At 40.0% G+C, this 16,409-nt stretch overlaps 1 protein-coding gene across 8 annotated transcripts in view; it reads right to left on the bottom strand.

The window, feature by feature from the left end:
- The window catches only part of GATB (glutamyl-tRNA amidotransferase subunit B), a 43,093-nt gene that overhangs the window by 8,947 nt on the left and 17,737 nt on the right, over positions 1-16,409 (bottom strand). For 5 of the 8 annotated variants that reach the window (XM_075149502.1, XM_075149503.1, XM_075149510.1 and 2 more), the window contains 7 exons: positions 15,088-15,286; positions 13,961-14,083; positions 10,077-10,190; positions 8,911-8,995; positions 8,495-8,539; positions 6,860-7,049; positions 208-341 (listed from right to left, as the gene is read on the bottom strand). In XM_075149502.1, coding sequence (XP_075005603.1) covers positions 208-341; positions 6,860-7,049; positions 8,495-8,539; positions 8,911-8,995; positions 10,077-10,190; positions 13,961-14,083; positions 15,088-15,286 — 890 coding nt within the window. The remainder of the gene's footprint in view (positions 1-207; positions 342-6,859; positions 7,050-8,494; positions 8,540-8,910; positions 8,996-10,076; positions 10,191-13,960; positions 14,084-15,087; positions 15,287-16,409) is intronic. The other 3 variants (XM_075149504.1, XM_075149505.1, XM_075149506.1) reach the window with 2 other exon arrangements.

The raw sequence follows: 16,409 nt of genomic DNA, 5'->3' as shown, positions 1-16,409 counted from the left end.
TAACTATGTGGTCCTCTTCTCTGCAAGATATTTGGTTAACTTCATGCAGCACGACAGCGTCAAGACCTACGTAGTACTGCCTAGCCTAACAAACTTCACAGATAATAACTAAAGCAAAAGCGAGCAATGGAGTGACACGATACTATTCATGGTACATGAGAAAAGGATCACTTTTGTTTCACCACTGTAGTAATCAAGAAGCCTGACCTTTCCTCTACTGTAAGGGAATGTTGTTTCAAATAACTGAGCAGGTCATTTAGAATCCAGCCGATCACTTTCTTTGGCTTCATCTGGGTCTGTTTTACCACATTTTCAAAGAATTCTGTTAATCCGTCTTCATTCTGTTTAAGAAAAGTTAAATGCATCAAAAAGATACCAGAGTGCCAACATGTTTAACTATACAATTACATTCGGAGTATAAATACTCAATCCTAAAGTAAACTTGTTTCTGTGAATTCATTGTAAAGTCACAAGACTTCGGAGTAATTTTATTAATATAACTGCAAACAAACTATGTTACGTCTAGAATAGGTACAGCTTATCTGCCAGCCTGGCTGTTTCAACAGAACTTCAAATAAAGAAATGATCTTTTTTTCTTAACTCCTCCCTAAAATTAACATTTGGGGAGAAGCTTTCCCATCTCCTCATGTGTTTTAAATATGTATAATGCTAGAAAATATAATGCTCCATCTAACAGGCTGTTGTGCTACCTCTTACCAAGAAGAGATTTTTCTTGAAACTGTCTACAGATAGTTCTTGATCTTGCAATCACTTCTATTTATTTTGGGTTGAAGGAGTAAGTTTAGCTTGCATTCGCCCTTCAATAATATGGAAAGGTCACACTGTAATAAGCAAGGTTTTATTTTTCTAGTTTTTTCAGAGAAGCTATGTAAGCTTTTCCACAGCACCCTAAATGCTCAGAAGGTATGACACTAGGGGATTCAATTTATAGCCTAAGTGAAATCTGAGATTGTTTTTAGAAGAACAGATACTGCACAGTCTGTTGAACGCTGTGCTGTTTGTCATCAAGGCATTGATGGATCTTTAACTGTAGCACAGAACTCATTAGGTCTACTGAAGGCTGAAGGGATACTAAGTGGCAGCTCCTTTTCAAGACGGAATCCAAATCCAGAGTGCCACTGGACTTCTGCAGTGTGTGGCATAAATGCACAGGAGGACAAGCCAGGTCTCAGACGCTGTGAGAGGTAACAGTTTAGAGACAGCCAAGGAGCTATTCTAAGTATACTATCATCACAGCAAAAACATTTTCCAAGCACATACTGACTGCAGCCAGATCTCTCTAAACAGTTCTGAGCAAAAAGAGTGCAGGTACACACTAAACCAAGGCCTGACTTTTCCACTCAAACACATCCTGTCAAAACAGTCCCACTTGCCCTTGTTTTAAAGGCAATTTGTCACCACAGCAATACAGAATTTTAGACTTTCCTCCTCAAAACTTTCACAACACAAACTTCCAACAGCTCTAGATACCACATTTTTCATTGGTAATGATGTATGGCTTTTGAGAAGACTGCAGACTACTGCTCTCTGTTCTGTGAAACAGAACAAAATGTACTTAGATTAATGGTTGATGTGCTGTAAAACTGGTGTGACAAAAACCAGACCCATCCCCTTTACCTTGAGACTGTGAGCAAAGAAACCAAGTTCTCAGCCTAGGAAAGCCACTGAGGTCTTCTGTGAACCAAGGTAAATCTTGTAACTCCCCCTATTTATCTAATACACACAGACATAATTTCCTTCTCCAGTGTTCTTACAAATTTAACTAGCGGTTACTTTGTAATCAAATAATGTAAAATCTAAGGCTAAATAGACTAGAGGAACAAATTTGGCTTAAAAAAAACAGTAAAAGGAATGACATGATTACCGAACTACAGTAAACTTGATCAAAAACTGTGTGTGTGTGAAGTGGAAATACTAAAATGATGCATTACTAAATACTGTACTCTTTCTAATTCACCTCAGGATTCATTAGCACAAACAAACACTGATTATTTAAACAGCAGGTTCCTTTCCACAAAAACACCTGTCCAATTTAGGTAGGAAAAAGTGAGCACATATAAATGCTGGGTTCTTTACACATGCTGCAGAAGGTTTTACAAACACTCCAGGCAGAGTAGGTCTAGCTCCAACATTATGCACACGAAAACAGTGCCTGCGGATACCATACGTCTGAATGCAGGCTAGACAAGTCAGATGCAGCATGTCCAACACTTTCATCATGTATAGGCTGGAAAGCGTATCTCTAGCAGCGGGCACATTCAGACTTCTGGATACCAACAACCTGGCTGGAGCTACAGCTCCGACCCTGCTGCCAGACGTTTGAAAATCAAGGACAAACACACCCAGGCTTCACATTTTAATCAGATGATTTCCAGGCAGCAAGAAGAGAAAAGCCCAGGAATACTCAGACAGAAGACTTATGTATGCTACCAGGTACTGAACCCCATACCCAGTACTTGTGCACATAAAACCAGACATATTCCCTAAAATTCCTTTGCATTTCATTTTAGGTTTTTTAAAGTGACTGTCATTTTCTGTAGCCAAAAAGTAGGAAAACCCAGCAATGCTGGACTGAAATGAATACGACAGGATGTCAAAACATCAAAATGACTGACAGAAATGAAACATTTTCCTTATTTTCTTGCCATATTAAAAAAATGCAGGCATAACTTGATTAGCTTCAATTTCTAGATACTGTACTACTTGAACTTGACTTTAATTTATTCTGCATTTTGGTCAACTTTCTTCATGCCAAATTCACTCCAACTACTAACACACACACACCTGTCCCTTGCAATAGATCTGAGCTGAAAACCACTGCACGCTCTAACGAGCTGGTTTACAGGAACACTGACTGTTCTCACTTAATTCTGAATAACATATTTTAATCTTCATAGAAGGAAAACCAGAAATCTGGAATTGCAGCACCATGTCTGTGATCCAGGCCCACTTGGTGCTCCCATTACACACCAAATACACTGTAACTTATTCATTAGAGTCTCACTGGCATGAAATCTGACATACCAGTATTTCAACCAGGTGCAAATTTCTTTCTTAAACATAGTTTAAAACAACCATTTAACTGTACTGAGATGTCAAAAAAACTAGTGGTGGAGTGATTCCAGGTGCTTTTTAAACAAGTCTAAAACAATACATTGTTTTACAAATTACCACAGGTACAATCTTTAGGGACATTGGGTCTGTAATGCAAACTTATGCTTTTAAAGACCAATAATGTTTCCCAAAGAACCAAAGAAGAAAACTACATCAATGTTAACAAATAAAATGTCATTTTCTGCTTTCTTATTCCCATTTTCACCATCACAGTTCCCACAATAACCAACTGTGAGGTAACAACTGCTGCAAAAATGTGCAAGATTGTCAGGGAAAAAAAAACAGAAAATCTAGCCTATTAAAGCAGACAAGCAGAGCAGTCAAAGAAAGTTCAAACTTTTTCCTACAGTTTCTTATAAAATGATTTAAATTCTAAAAATAAGCATGAAGTCACCTGCGCACCAACGTGTATGAGGATGGCATGTCATAAACAAAATGGTCAAAAACAACTTCTACAGCATCCCACTTTTGACTATTCAAAGGATTCACCAATGAAATTATTCCACCAAAGCAATAAGCCAAAGCCCAAGTGGAACCGCCGCTTTTATCTGAGTAAGCAGGGGAGCAGTAAATGTACAGGAAGACTTGGAATTCAGATGAGAAAGGAAGTGATCAGACTGTTTTTTAGTAACGCTGTACTGTGACAACTGATCTATTTTTCAGTTGGACCTCCCTGGACTTCAGCATGCTTTCTGAAAACAAAACGTCACATTAATGTCTATGCCAATACATATTATTTTTTTGACTCAATAGGAAGTAAGACAAAAATACTATAATACCATAACTGGCAAAGTTGTCAGAGATCCTTCTTGACTGAAGTATTTGCCAGCCTACCAGTTTACACAGCAAAGTAGAAATTGCATGCAGAAATTGAGTACCCAAATACCATGGAGTCTATGCGGCTCAAAGAATAGTATCTTTACGAGTAAGAAGGGTTCTGCATGAAGAAAATCAGAAACTTCATTTATTTTTGCCATTTATACAAAACTGTCAAAAATGTAGCAGTTTATACTTACGAAATTTCAAATATAAAGATATTAATAGGTAAGGGTCTCCTTACATTTCAGTACATCTTGTAATTAGGCAAAGCAAGAGTCTCAGATTCTCAGTACTGCAGTACATACAGGTAGCTATTGTATATGAGAACAGAGCTCGTGAAGTAAACTCAGAAACTAACTTGCATGCTGAAATATGGTATTGTTTTATTATAACTTTGGCGCATAATGTTTTCTCTAACAAGTTGGCGCAGAACAGAGATTTTGCATTTTAGAGTCATCCCTCTACCACTGCCATTTATTTAATGAGCACTCCTGGGCGCTCTAACCTAAAAGAATGCTCATTAGATTTGTGCATCTGGCCCTATCAGCAATCTTCTGCAACTTTTGATGTAAGCTTAACACAGCAATGGACATACCGTTTTCAGATGAATTAAGGTTAACTAGTCTCCCAGTGAACAGGCAAGCAACTTTTATGGAGAGTATACATGCTGACATTCTAATGCACAATAAAAGAAGACCCGCAATGAAGAACACATTCACTTCATGCATTCAAATGGATGCATTATCTTATTACAAGCTGAATCCCAAATTTCAGCTTCGAGCTCATTAATTGTCTTACACGTTGCAAAAAAGAAAAAAAAGTTAAAAGGGGAAAAGCAAAGGCAATAGTGGATTTCAGAGAACAACTGGAAAGAAAGGGCAGTTGATGAGGCAAATACATAGGGCTAGTCGATAGAGATGACAGAAACCACACAGCAGAAGCCATCAATATGAGCAAAATTGAAACACGCAAGAAGTGGGTTGATGCCAAGTGAAAGGAGTGGGTGTACTGGGTCTTGCTGGGATGGAGTTTATTTTCTTAAGAGCAGCCTGTAGGGTGCTGTGTTTTGGATTTGTGAATAAGCAGTGCTGTCAACACATCGGCGTTCTGGCTACTGCTGAGCAAGACTTGCCCAGCATCACGGCTTTCTCTTTTTCCCCACTCTGCCCCCCACAGCAAGTAGGCTGAGGGTGGGCACGAAGCTGGGCGGTGACACAACCTGGGCAGCTAACCCAAATTGACCAAGGGAATATTCCATGTCATACAACACCATGCTCAACAAGAAAAACTGAGGCAAGGGAATTTTTCGGGAGGTAGTCATTGGTCGGAAACTAGCTGCACATCAATCTGCTTGTGGAACGTGGTGAGTGATTGCATTTGCATCACTTTTGGGTTTTTCCCTTCCTCTTTCCTTAAATTATTTAAGTGTCTTTATCTCAAACCATGAGTTTCCTCACATTTGCTCTTCCTATGCTCTCCGCTGTCCCCCCGCAGTGGGGAATGAGCGAGCAGCTGTGGTGCTTAGCAGCTGGCAGGGGTCAACCCACCACAGAGGGGGAGAAGAATAAAAAAAGTCAGAAAGAAGAGTTCAGGACCTACCTGTCCTTCTGAGCTCGGTTTATTTTAATATGTGAGAAATACGTTGATGTGAAAAAATGCATACATGGACAGGAATACTGGTTGCGAAATCACATTTTCCAGCTTATAAAACGAAATAGAAAGGTAGGATACTACTGACACCTCTTGATGATATCACTGCAGCCTCATTACTTTGATGAGACTTACGACTCACCTGCCCACCAAACAGTAGAAGATCTGCAACTCACTAAAATGGCACACCACCACAAGAGCAGTTTTCCTAACAGCTTTCTTCAGAAGAAAGAACAATTTTTTTTTTCTGTAGAACCAGCTATTGTACAAGTGAATTAAATTACAGACATACAAAGGAAGGATATTAGGTAGTTAAGTTAGGTGCACTGCTCTCCCTCCATTTATAGTTAAAGGAAAGGAACTCCTCCAGAGGACAATTTAAAGTACTTATGGTTCTGCTCTGAATCTTACTCTCTTACTTTTCCTTCTGTCTCCACTAATCACAGAGGTAACCATAGCAGAATACTGTCCTAGCTTAACTGGCTATGTGAAATGTCTAATCTTGGGTGGGTATACTAGCCCCCACACAGCATTATCATTGGCAAACAGAGATGATGCAGCTTGTATTTAAGAAGCTCAAAGTCCTTTAGAATAATTTACGAGATTTTGCTGTCATTTCCTTATTTATATCCATATTTGCCACATCCTTTTCTTTCTCATCCCCTCTTCTGAACCTAACCCTGGTAAATTGCATTGCGAGGTCAAAGTTGATACTGTACAGCTATTTTGTGTATTTACCTAAGAATAAGTCTGGTTTATTTCAAAATAATATGGAGGCCAGATCAACTGGGGCATGTGAACCCGAAAGATTTAAACTTTGGTTTTGCTTCTGCAGTCAGGAAAACACATCTATTAATTTGTTAAATACTGACAATGTGCCCAGCCTTGTACCAGAACCGAAGACAAGAAGAGCAGGCACTTGCAGACAAGGATTTGTCAGCAGGAAGTTGTACATTTGCTGCAGTCAGTTACGGGTGCATCCATGTGTAGACAGACAAGATCAATATTAAATAATAGTTATTTGACTGCACCTTGCATGCAGAATGCTTCTTCTAGGCACAACGTGTATGGTTTCTTTTTCCCCACCCTTCTGTGTATATGGCTCCAAGGTACAAAGCATGCATTGGACATATTTCCAACTAAAAAACATCCATGAGAACTGACAGCTGGTTAATATGACATTTGTAAATCTTTTCAAAAACTGTGCAACTTTGAAGTTTCTAGGCTTATTTCAGCACTTGATCAATAGACCTACCAGTAAGGTGAAGCTGTGCTCAGGAAGAATCCCATACTGTTCAACGAGCTTTGCTCTCTTCACACTGGGGAGGTCAGGAAGTCTCTCATGAATCCAATCAATATTTACCACTTGCTGATGGTTCATATTAGCCGGCAAAGATTTAGCATCATACAGAATCAATGGAGGAAGGTTTGGCTCTGGCATGAACCTAGTGAAAATGACTATTTTCAGTCAGAAGCTAAACAACAAGAAATAAAATTTATATCACAAGTTTATGCTTACCTGGAAGCTGTATTACTATTTCAACCAAACAAAATATTAAGAATTCATGACTTAGTATATCACTGTTAAGTAATAAGAGATCAGCCCCGTGTTTTCTTTCTTTGAGTATTTGCCACGGATTGTCAAAGAGTCAGTGATAGAAAAGGGGTAATTAAAACACTTCTGCACCCAAAATAATAATAATAAATAACAACAACAATAATAGATATGGAAACAACCCATTCCTTTTGGTATCAAGCAGGAACTGTGGATCTGGACAAAACGGGAGCAGACTGGCAGGGAAAAACACAGATTGACAGCCAACTGCCAGGAATGATCTGGGCAGGTTGCAACCTTTTCCAGACTAACTTCAAAAATCTTGATGAAATCTCATGCTGTGCTAAAAGCAAAGTTACTGTGCTCAGCAGGGTGCCATCACAGAACAAAAGGCTCCCTTAAAGAGAAGGCCAATTCAAACCACTCGAGTAACTGCAATTGAAGCAGAAAACTCACTCTTACATGATCAAATGAAGGGTTCAAAAATATCAGAATAAAGGACATTGGGCACCCTCTACATTTACTACAATAATTTTTATTTCAAATCTGCCTAAACGTAGATTCTAAGTTTAATGTACAATGTGCAGCACTAAGTTACAAAAAGTCTGAAAAACACCATTTAATACTGATAATAATGTTAGTACTAGTAATAATCTTTCTGGTCTTTATTTGAAATATCGTAGACTCACCAGTTTTGCCTAGGTTTTAATGAATTTTCTTTTGCATTTGTTTGAATTAGTCTTGTTAAATAATCCTCGTGCCAGCCCCTACCATAATAAGGAACTCATAAAATGATCACTGCCTTTTCTGCTGCATTTCTACAAACAATAATTTAAAAAGCAGATTTAAATTTAAAGTCTGTGGGTTGTTTTCAAAATCCTTGCTCTGCTCTAGTAAGATCAGTGGTAGAATTTGCGTAGATTTAAGCATAGAGAAGCAGGGCCTGCTGTCTGAAAATCATTTCCCTCAGTATTTACTTAAAGCGGGAGCAATGCTTAACTCAGAATATTCTTACATTTTATGTCAGGCATTCTTAAGAATACACTTGTACTGGCCACAAAGTAAACCTTCAACTTACCCACTTTGAGCTAAGGTACTCCTGCTTAGTTTTTGGGAAAGGTCTATGGGTTTTAGCAGAGATGAGACACAGTTCTAGATCTGAACTATTCAGACTAGCACTGATTTTGATAGGTCTCTTCCCCTTCCAGTGGAAGGTAAACTTCCAATATGTACTCACTATACTGACTAACTTTACATGCTCAGTACACTAACCACACTTAAGAAATGAAATAAATTCTCAATTCTTGAAATGTTAACTTTATTAAAAAAAAATACCGATAATCCTGTTTTCCTTCTTTGTCTCTCATTGGTACAGTGCACCTAAAATAAAAAGAAAACAAATAAGATGTGGTAAGAGGTACACCACAGAATTAGTTTTATGTCAAAAACACAAAACAAAAACTTTGCCTCATGAAGATCAGGACAGCTTCTTAAAGTTATTTCAGAAAATGTGTGTATGTAAGAGGGCAGTCATTTCCACACAGACACTGCTTGATGTAGCACACAATCTGTTGTGAAAAAGCCTCAACTTTAAGAATAAATTACTACCTATGAGGAGACTATGCTTGAGAACATTAGCTTTAGAAGACAGAAGCTGAGCAATACCATGTTACCTCTCCTGATCATGTCACTAGGTATCCGTGGCACTCTAACGCTGCTATTCCTGATGTTCCTCCAAAATAAAAACTCACCCAAGCTTGGAATCAAAGGCTCTTGTTTCATTCAGAATTGTTCCTCCATTTTCAAGTTCTTCAATTTGCCTCTCTATTTCATAGTCTGATAGAAACAAAAAAAAAAGAGTAAGCTTGTTATACTGCACTATTAGCTTTTGTACACTCCACTATTTCATTTTTCACTGCTATGCAATAATGGAATAGTTTGTTGTTTTAACCTTAATGAAATCAACAGCAGTAGTTACAGGCAGAATTATCAATCACTGTCTCTCTCTCCAGCACTGTTTCTTTCTTTGTGTGTTTTCCTCATCTTCTTTCATTCCCTTTAAATAGAAAACATTTTCTCCCAGGCTCGGCAGCCAAGCCATACATTCCCAGTGACCTTCCAATCACCCAGTTGAGTTTTCTTTTGGAGATGTAATAATCATCCTTTCTTGCTCATACTCAAGCTGCATCTGAACTTCATACACGCCACCTACCTACTCAGTGGAAAGCAATCATCTACATTGGAGGACACAGAGCTACTCTAACATATTTCAGTGCTAAACATGCTAGGCATTGAAACATTTCCTTTATTCTTCTTGCAGGCAGAGGGCTACCTCTGCAAGAAAACTGCAGACTTACACGGCTGCTATCCCCACACCACCCCATACTAAGATTTATTCTGTCAGGAAGCAGCAAGAGCAGGGCTGCTCCACAAGGAGGGATAAGCCAGGAGCTGAGGGTGACCACAGCACAGGCAGTGCCCTTACTGTCTGGTGCAGTCCCACTAGTCTGAACAGCATGGGCAGAGGCATGTGCTATTAACAGGGTCCACTGACAGTCTCAGTCAAGGTGAGGGGATGAGTTGGGTCCAGGGTCCATCCAGGGAGTTCAATCAGAAGCAGCAGGAGGTAAGTCCAGAGACAGGACTGGGAACAAGACTACAGAACAGGTCCAAGGTCCATCAGGAGCCAGGATTGAAAACTGGCACACCTGTGATGTAGCCCAGACGAAGTCTGAAGGCCTCAGCCTAAGGTTAAATGGGACTTTTGGACCCATGGGCAAGCTGCATGGATGGGACACCCAGAGGATGCTAGTCAGGGCATTTAAGGCCAATTACTGCATTCAGGAGCTTGACATATTTCATGTCAGACCACATAAAATATCTACAATGCTCCTGTAATGAAGCAACCATCATTTACCTACTGCTTTTGCCAGGAATCGTATGCTATTGATATTCTTCACTTCAGTCCTCACTCCATAATGTTCTCCAGGGTGATGCACAGAAACATTGGCATCCACTCTCAGCTGACCCTCTGTAAAAGGAAACTTCGTCAACAGAATTGTCTGCCCTGTAAACTAGAGTAAAAACCTTGGCATGCATTAATAAACTGCATGTTATGTGCAGAGCATTAATAGTAGACTTCCGTATGTTCAGAAAGGAGTAACAACCACCTCATCATAGCGTTCTGTTTGCGATTCCTCCAATCATTCAAAATTTTCTGAGAATACTACTTTTAAAAAAAAATTATTACTCATAATTCCTCTCAGAGAAAACTGCATGGTGCAGTGCAGCACAGATCCTTTAAGCCATATAGTGAAAAAAGCTTCTGATTCACAGCTCTTGAATAAAGGGCAGAATTAGACAAGCAATTTAAAGTGGTGGATTGTGAGCTTCCATTCCTCTAAAAGCAGCATAAAAATACCTTTTGGAATTACAATTTGATGGATATATACTACCCTAGCATGGAACACAAGAACTTACAATTATGTTGAACAGATTTACTAAGGTGTTCTTGGAAATTTACAACTCAAGGACAAAATGTGAGAAGTAGTGGATTTTTTTGTAATTTTCTTCCTCTCCTTCCAGAAACTGCAATCTCCCCTCCCCACCCCAAATTTCCCCAGCTGCCAAAAACTGAAACTGAATACAAAGTTATATATAAAAGCATCCTGCGCTTTTAGTCCAAAACAGAATAATGTCCTTAGAGATCTTTAATGACTCAACCACAAGTAACTCCTAATTGTATCTTTCTAAGTTTTGTCCCTCTAAAGACATCCCTTCTGAGAAGAAAAGGCTTGCCACAGTTATTCAACTGGTGGGAATAAACAAAGAGGAGAGGTTGTATTAAAAAGAAACATCATTTTTCCCACATTGCACAGTGAACATCTGTAGCCTTCCTCTTCGGGTTTTTTTTTTTTTAATTTCAAACACAGATAAAAAGAAACAAACACTCACTGTTTAGATACAATGGCATTATTAAACAGAGCACAAAATAGCTCAGAGTTAAACCTGTGAAGACGTCTACAGCTTCAGAATCCATTCCGGTCAATAGATGTAAATTGACTAGAGAGGCCTTGGTACACTGTGTAAAAGTAGGCTGGATGATAGCGCACTAATTTCCTCTGTCTTCATAGAGTCTTGCCAGACATGCAAATGAAGGACAAAGGTGCTGGAATGACCCAACATCTCTTTCAAGAGAAGTGTTTTGCATGTGCTCCCTCTTTGGGGTGAAATGAGTACTTGTTCCAAAAGAGGAATAGTCTTGTCCTGCCCTTGCTTCATTTTGAGACATGACCTGCTTCTACTTGGATGTAGGTGTCAATGTGACAAGACAATAAAGTTAATCAGGCATAAGTGAAAAGAAAGCCAGGCCCCAAATGTTCTTAAAAAAGCTTTTTTCCTGTAAGCCCAGTTTAAGCCTAGCTTCTTTTCCTTTCACTTGGCAATGAAATCATCTTTTCATCTGCTTGTTGTTAACGAAATAACACCTCATAAAACTGGGCACTTGTCTTTACTGAACGCACAGGTAGAATGAAGGTAAAATATGAGAACGTAAAGCCCTTATTTGAAAGCAAGTAATTATGATAAGGGAAAACCACAGTAGAAAGCCCTTAAAAACACCACCTTGGAAAAAAAATCCAAATACTTTTAAAGCCAACTATACTGGAGGAAAAATATTCCCAACACTGGAATTCTCCTTAAAGTCAGAAATCTCACTGCAATAAAAGATATCATAGTGCAATTCCAATGCCAATCTGTCCTGGTTTCGGCTGGGATAGGGTTAAATTTCTTCTTAGTGCTGTGTTTTGGATTTAGTACCAGAAGAATGTTGATAACACACTGATGTTTTCAGTTGTTGCTAAGTGCCCTCCTAGTCCAAGGACAGCTCCCGTGCCTACTGACTGAGCTAGGTACACGAGATGGGAGGGAACATAATCAGGACAGCCAGCCCAGCTGGCTAATGGGGTATTCCATACCATGTGACGTCATGCTCAGTATATGAAGGGTAGGCGTGATCCAGGAAGTACCGATCGCTACTTGGTTATCGGTCAGCGCGGGTGGTGAGCAATTGCATTGTGCATCACTCATTTTGTATATTCTATCATTATTTATTATCATTATTTTCCCTTTTCTGTTCTATTAAACTGTCTTTATCTCAACCCACGAGTTTTTCTCACTCTTACCCTTCCGATTCTCTCCCCGTCCCACTGGGGGGGCAGGGGGAGTGAGTGAGCGGCTGCGTGGTATTTGGCTGCCTGCCAGGTTAAACCACGACACAATCTTAGGGCCAAATTCAGTAGTGATAAATGATGGTATATATGTATATCTGCAAAGCCCTTTGAAGAAGCATGCAAACTGGCTGCTTAATATTAACTGTTCCCCATTTGACATGTGTAACACTAGTGTGAGAAAAGATTCAGAGACATATATAATGTCTAGCAATTATTACTTCCCCCTATATTAAATCAGATTTGCATCACTAGCAAATATTTACTGGATCCCATTTACTGGGTGATACATGCACCACTCTGACTCAGTTCTCTAGGAGATGCATCCACTTATACTATGGCCTGAATTTGTTGCCAGAACAGTGAGGACAACTGCCACAGGCAAAAATATAGCTTACATTGTGAACACTAATAGACAGCTGATAATTTGGTGTATGTGTGAAGGGGATGAATGCCCAAAAATATATTTTTAAAGTCTCAAGCAGAAGCCTGCTATTTGCTAGCTGTAACCACGGGCTGGTTGGAATTTTGATAACATTAGGACTGAGCAAAAATGGCATGACCTGAATCCTCCAATTAAAAGAGACATGAGACAGAATGATCAGTTAGGAGGTTGATCACACGCTGTGCTTCTGCACATCACCTATTGCGAAAATTGGGGCCTTAGGGTTCCAGAAAGAAAAGCTGATGCCAAAAGCAGGTGTTCCCAAAAGAGGAAGTGGTCTTAGAAAGATAGTAGCAATCTTGGCTAGAGAGATCCTGGAGGGGATCCAGGATTCCAAAGATCAGCGAGATACATGGAGACAAATGTCAGGGGATGCCTAGGTACCCTGGCCTCTAACATCTGAGACTGGTATCTGCAAGACTGCTGCACAGCACGAACAAACACAATTTTCTGGCCCACCTCCCCAGACCAGCAGTGATCTCCCTAGTGGGAAGAGAATTTGAGACCTAGTGAACATAATGCTGGAGGGGAGGGAGGGACAGAGTGAGTGTGTGAAATGATCAAGTAGGGTAAAAGCCGTAATCTCATTGGTTCTTAAATTAACCCCGGCACCCATATCTGCTATGCGCTGTCGTTTACTCCATCTCACCCATGACATCAGCACAAGTTTACCGCCTACATCCATTTTATGACTAGCTGAGACTTGACACGCAACTTACAAGATGATCCATGCTCACACTACTTTGACCCATAACTTCCATATTCTACAACTAATCCTTACTACAGATCTTCTGTGCTGCAGTGCTGTGCAAGCAAGATGAGGACAGACAGGGAGAAACACCACAAGAACCCTGGGGACATTTCTTCCTGCCTAGGTTTATCCTGTAAAATTATTGTGTGAGGCCATATAAAATCTAGCACTGCAAAGCTCTGCAGACAAAGGCAGGCCCATAAGGACACCTGAAGCATGGCAGACATTAGGACAGGCTCTGAGGATTGTAAAAACAACAGCTAGAAAAGACTATGCGTTATAAGCAATCACAGAGCAAAATAACCAGAAGCTGCAAAACTCCTGGAAATGCAGAGAATTACTGGTGACAAGGGAACGTGCCCTTCCCCCTCCTGTACCTGCCATGACTGCCTGGCTGCTCCCAAGAGTCTGAAGAATGAGCTGAAGCTCTCTGACTGCTGCAGCTGCCTCTTCCCCACAGCACATATCAGGCTCCATGACAACCTCCATGAGGCCGACTCCTACCAGGGAAAGAGACAGGAGATTTTCAACAATAGCTTTTGATCTCGGCGTATTAGAGTGCAACTGGCTAAACACATGAAAGCGCTTTTTTTAAAAAAAAATAAACCCCCATGTATTATTTAGTAACTGTCACTATGGACCTGGTTGCAGAATGCCATGAAAACCTTTTCCTCCTATTTTTTTAAAGAAACGGACAAACGGCAGACAATCCTCCACCCTTTGATGACATGCAGATCACAAGGACGCATTCCTCTTCTGCCTTTCTCTGGGAGAACTCCCATTTAAAGCCAATCTGATTCCAGACTCAAATTTATTTATCTTAAACTAATTTTGGAACAGACAGAACTGTGAACAGATGTAGTTTAGTTTTTTAGCTTCAGGATTCAGCTTTCAAAGAATATGAGCACAGCTCTTAACTTCAGTGGACACCGGAGCACTGCGTCCCGGTTAGGCTGGGCCGTCCAGGTTGCTGCCCATGTTGTGTGCTAATTTGGTTCATTCCGTTTACAATTTCAAGGTTTAAAGAGAAAATCTACATTTTTTTCAAAGCTAATAATTAAAAGAAATGTCTGACTCATGCACTGACAAATTCCAACAGCTGCTCCTTCTATACAAAAACCTGATTCACTAGGTCTGCAGGTTTTTTTGTTTGTTTTTGGTTTTTGTTTTTTAACAACAATGCAAATAGCGGCAAGAGCTTAAATAGCTGAGTGGCTGTCTGTGACTGACACATACAGTTTTGAGCAAACTGGAGCCAACAGATTTCTAACTTGCTATTGCCAATTGCCATCAACGAACAGCAATGGGAAAGGTCCACTGGCCATTAAAAAATTCAAGTATTCCCTTGCTTCAAGTGTAACAGTCATTTTGATGAATTTTTATTTTCAAGGAGAGAGACATCAGGCTGGTTTTATTTTTCACCTGTTCCCTGTCACCCATTTACCTTTAAAGACTCATCTTAGACAGAAAGGAGGAGAAAAATAGGAAAACAATCCAAGCCTACCAGCCCTATTCAAGTCAACGAGAGTCTGGCTCCTTGTGTCATCATGGAGACTCTTTCCACTGTCTTGCTCCAACTGAATTTGTTTAATCCTCACAGTTTTGGTCACCATCTGGCTCATTTTGTTGTCTATGCAGAGACTGTATGACAGACTTCCATTCACCGCAATAGGAACTCTTTGCTGAGTGATTTGATAGCCAGCCTGTCAACAAAATTAGCTTTATATTCAAATAAAACATTCACTTTTCAGAAAGTAGCAGCACAGCCAAGTGCAAATATTATAGACTAAGAATAAAACTGAAAATGCAACATCTTCCACAGTGACCTATATAAGAGGATAGAACACATGCACACATAAATTCAGAAATTATTTTGCTTAGCTGGAAAGGAAGCAAGCTAGAAGATGGGTCTAGAATTCAACATAACTGTGAGAAGCTGGACGTCTGGAAAAAATAAGAGCACTCCTCAATACAGGCAAGTATAAGATACTATACTAAATGCCGAAACAATCAATAATCAACTGCACAACCACTTGTCAAGGATGACATAAATTTCCCTGATACTGCCCTTAGGGCAGGAAATGGACTACAAGAGGTTCTTCCACGCCTGTGTTCCGTGGTCATGCTAAATCTTGTCTGAAGCCAGTTACCGTACCTCGATCCCCAAGCTGGGACTATCACTCATCCTCCCATCAGGCTGAATATCCGTCTCCGCCTGTTCAGAACTTTACTCATTACAGGGGAGGAGATGGAGAGGGAAGGGGGGGTGTGGAAATCAAGAAAATGAGAAAGCTCAATTTCATTAATGTAGCAATTTAAAAGACAGACACTGCAACCCCCCATAAGGCACACAGCTGATAAATGCCACCTCATGCCTGGGACTCCACTCAAAGGGCAAACTGCTAGCCAGAGAAGGGGCTGCCAGTGACAAGGTATTGGAATATCCCAATGATGTAAAAATATAGAAGTTACCCTGTTGAGGTAGGGTCCCCATCTCTTCCTCTTTCCTTGCCTGCTCATGCCTCCAGTGGTGAGAATTAAAAAAAAGCCTGCCCAATTTTAATGAATTGGGAAGAGCATTTGCATATTTTGCAGGAAGAACAAGCTTACTCTAAAATGTAGAGATGGTGACAGTGCATTGGAATGGAGAACAATGGTCTGGCCCTGTGAACAGCTCAATTTATATATGCAATGAAGTGCATGACCTTCTAGCCATAATCACTATAAGAAAAATAAAATAACTGACTCTATGCAGCCTATGCTAATGACACAGCTCTTCCCATCTCCTAAAACTTCTCATTAAAATGATTTTTTTAAAGCCTGAAA

Source organism: Calonectris borealis, chromosome 4 (assembly GCF_964195595.1).
Source record: "Calonectris borealis chromosome 4, bCalBor7.hap1.2, whole genome shotgun sequence".
NCBI classification, from domain to species: Eukaryota; Metazoa; Chordata; class Aves; order Procellariiformes; family Procellariidae; genus Calonectris; species Calonectris borealis.
This window is presented reverse-complemented; position numbering and strand designations above follow the sequence as displayed.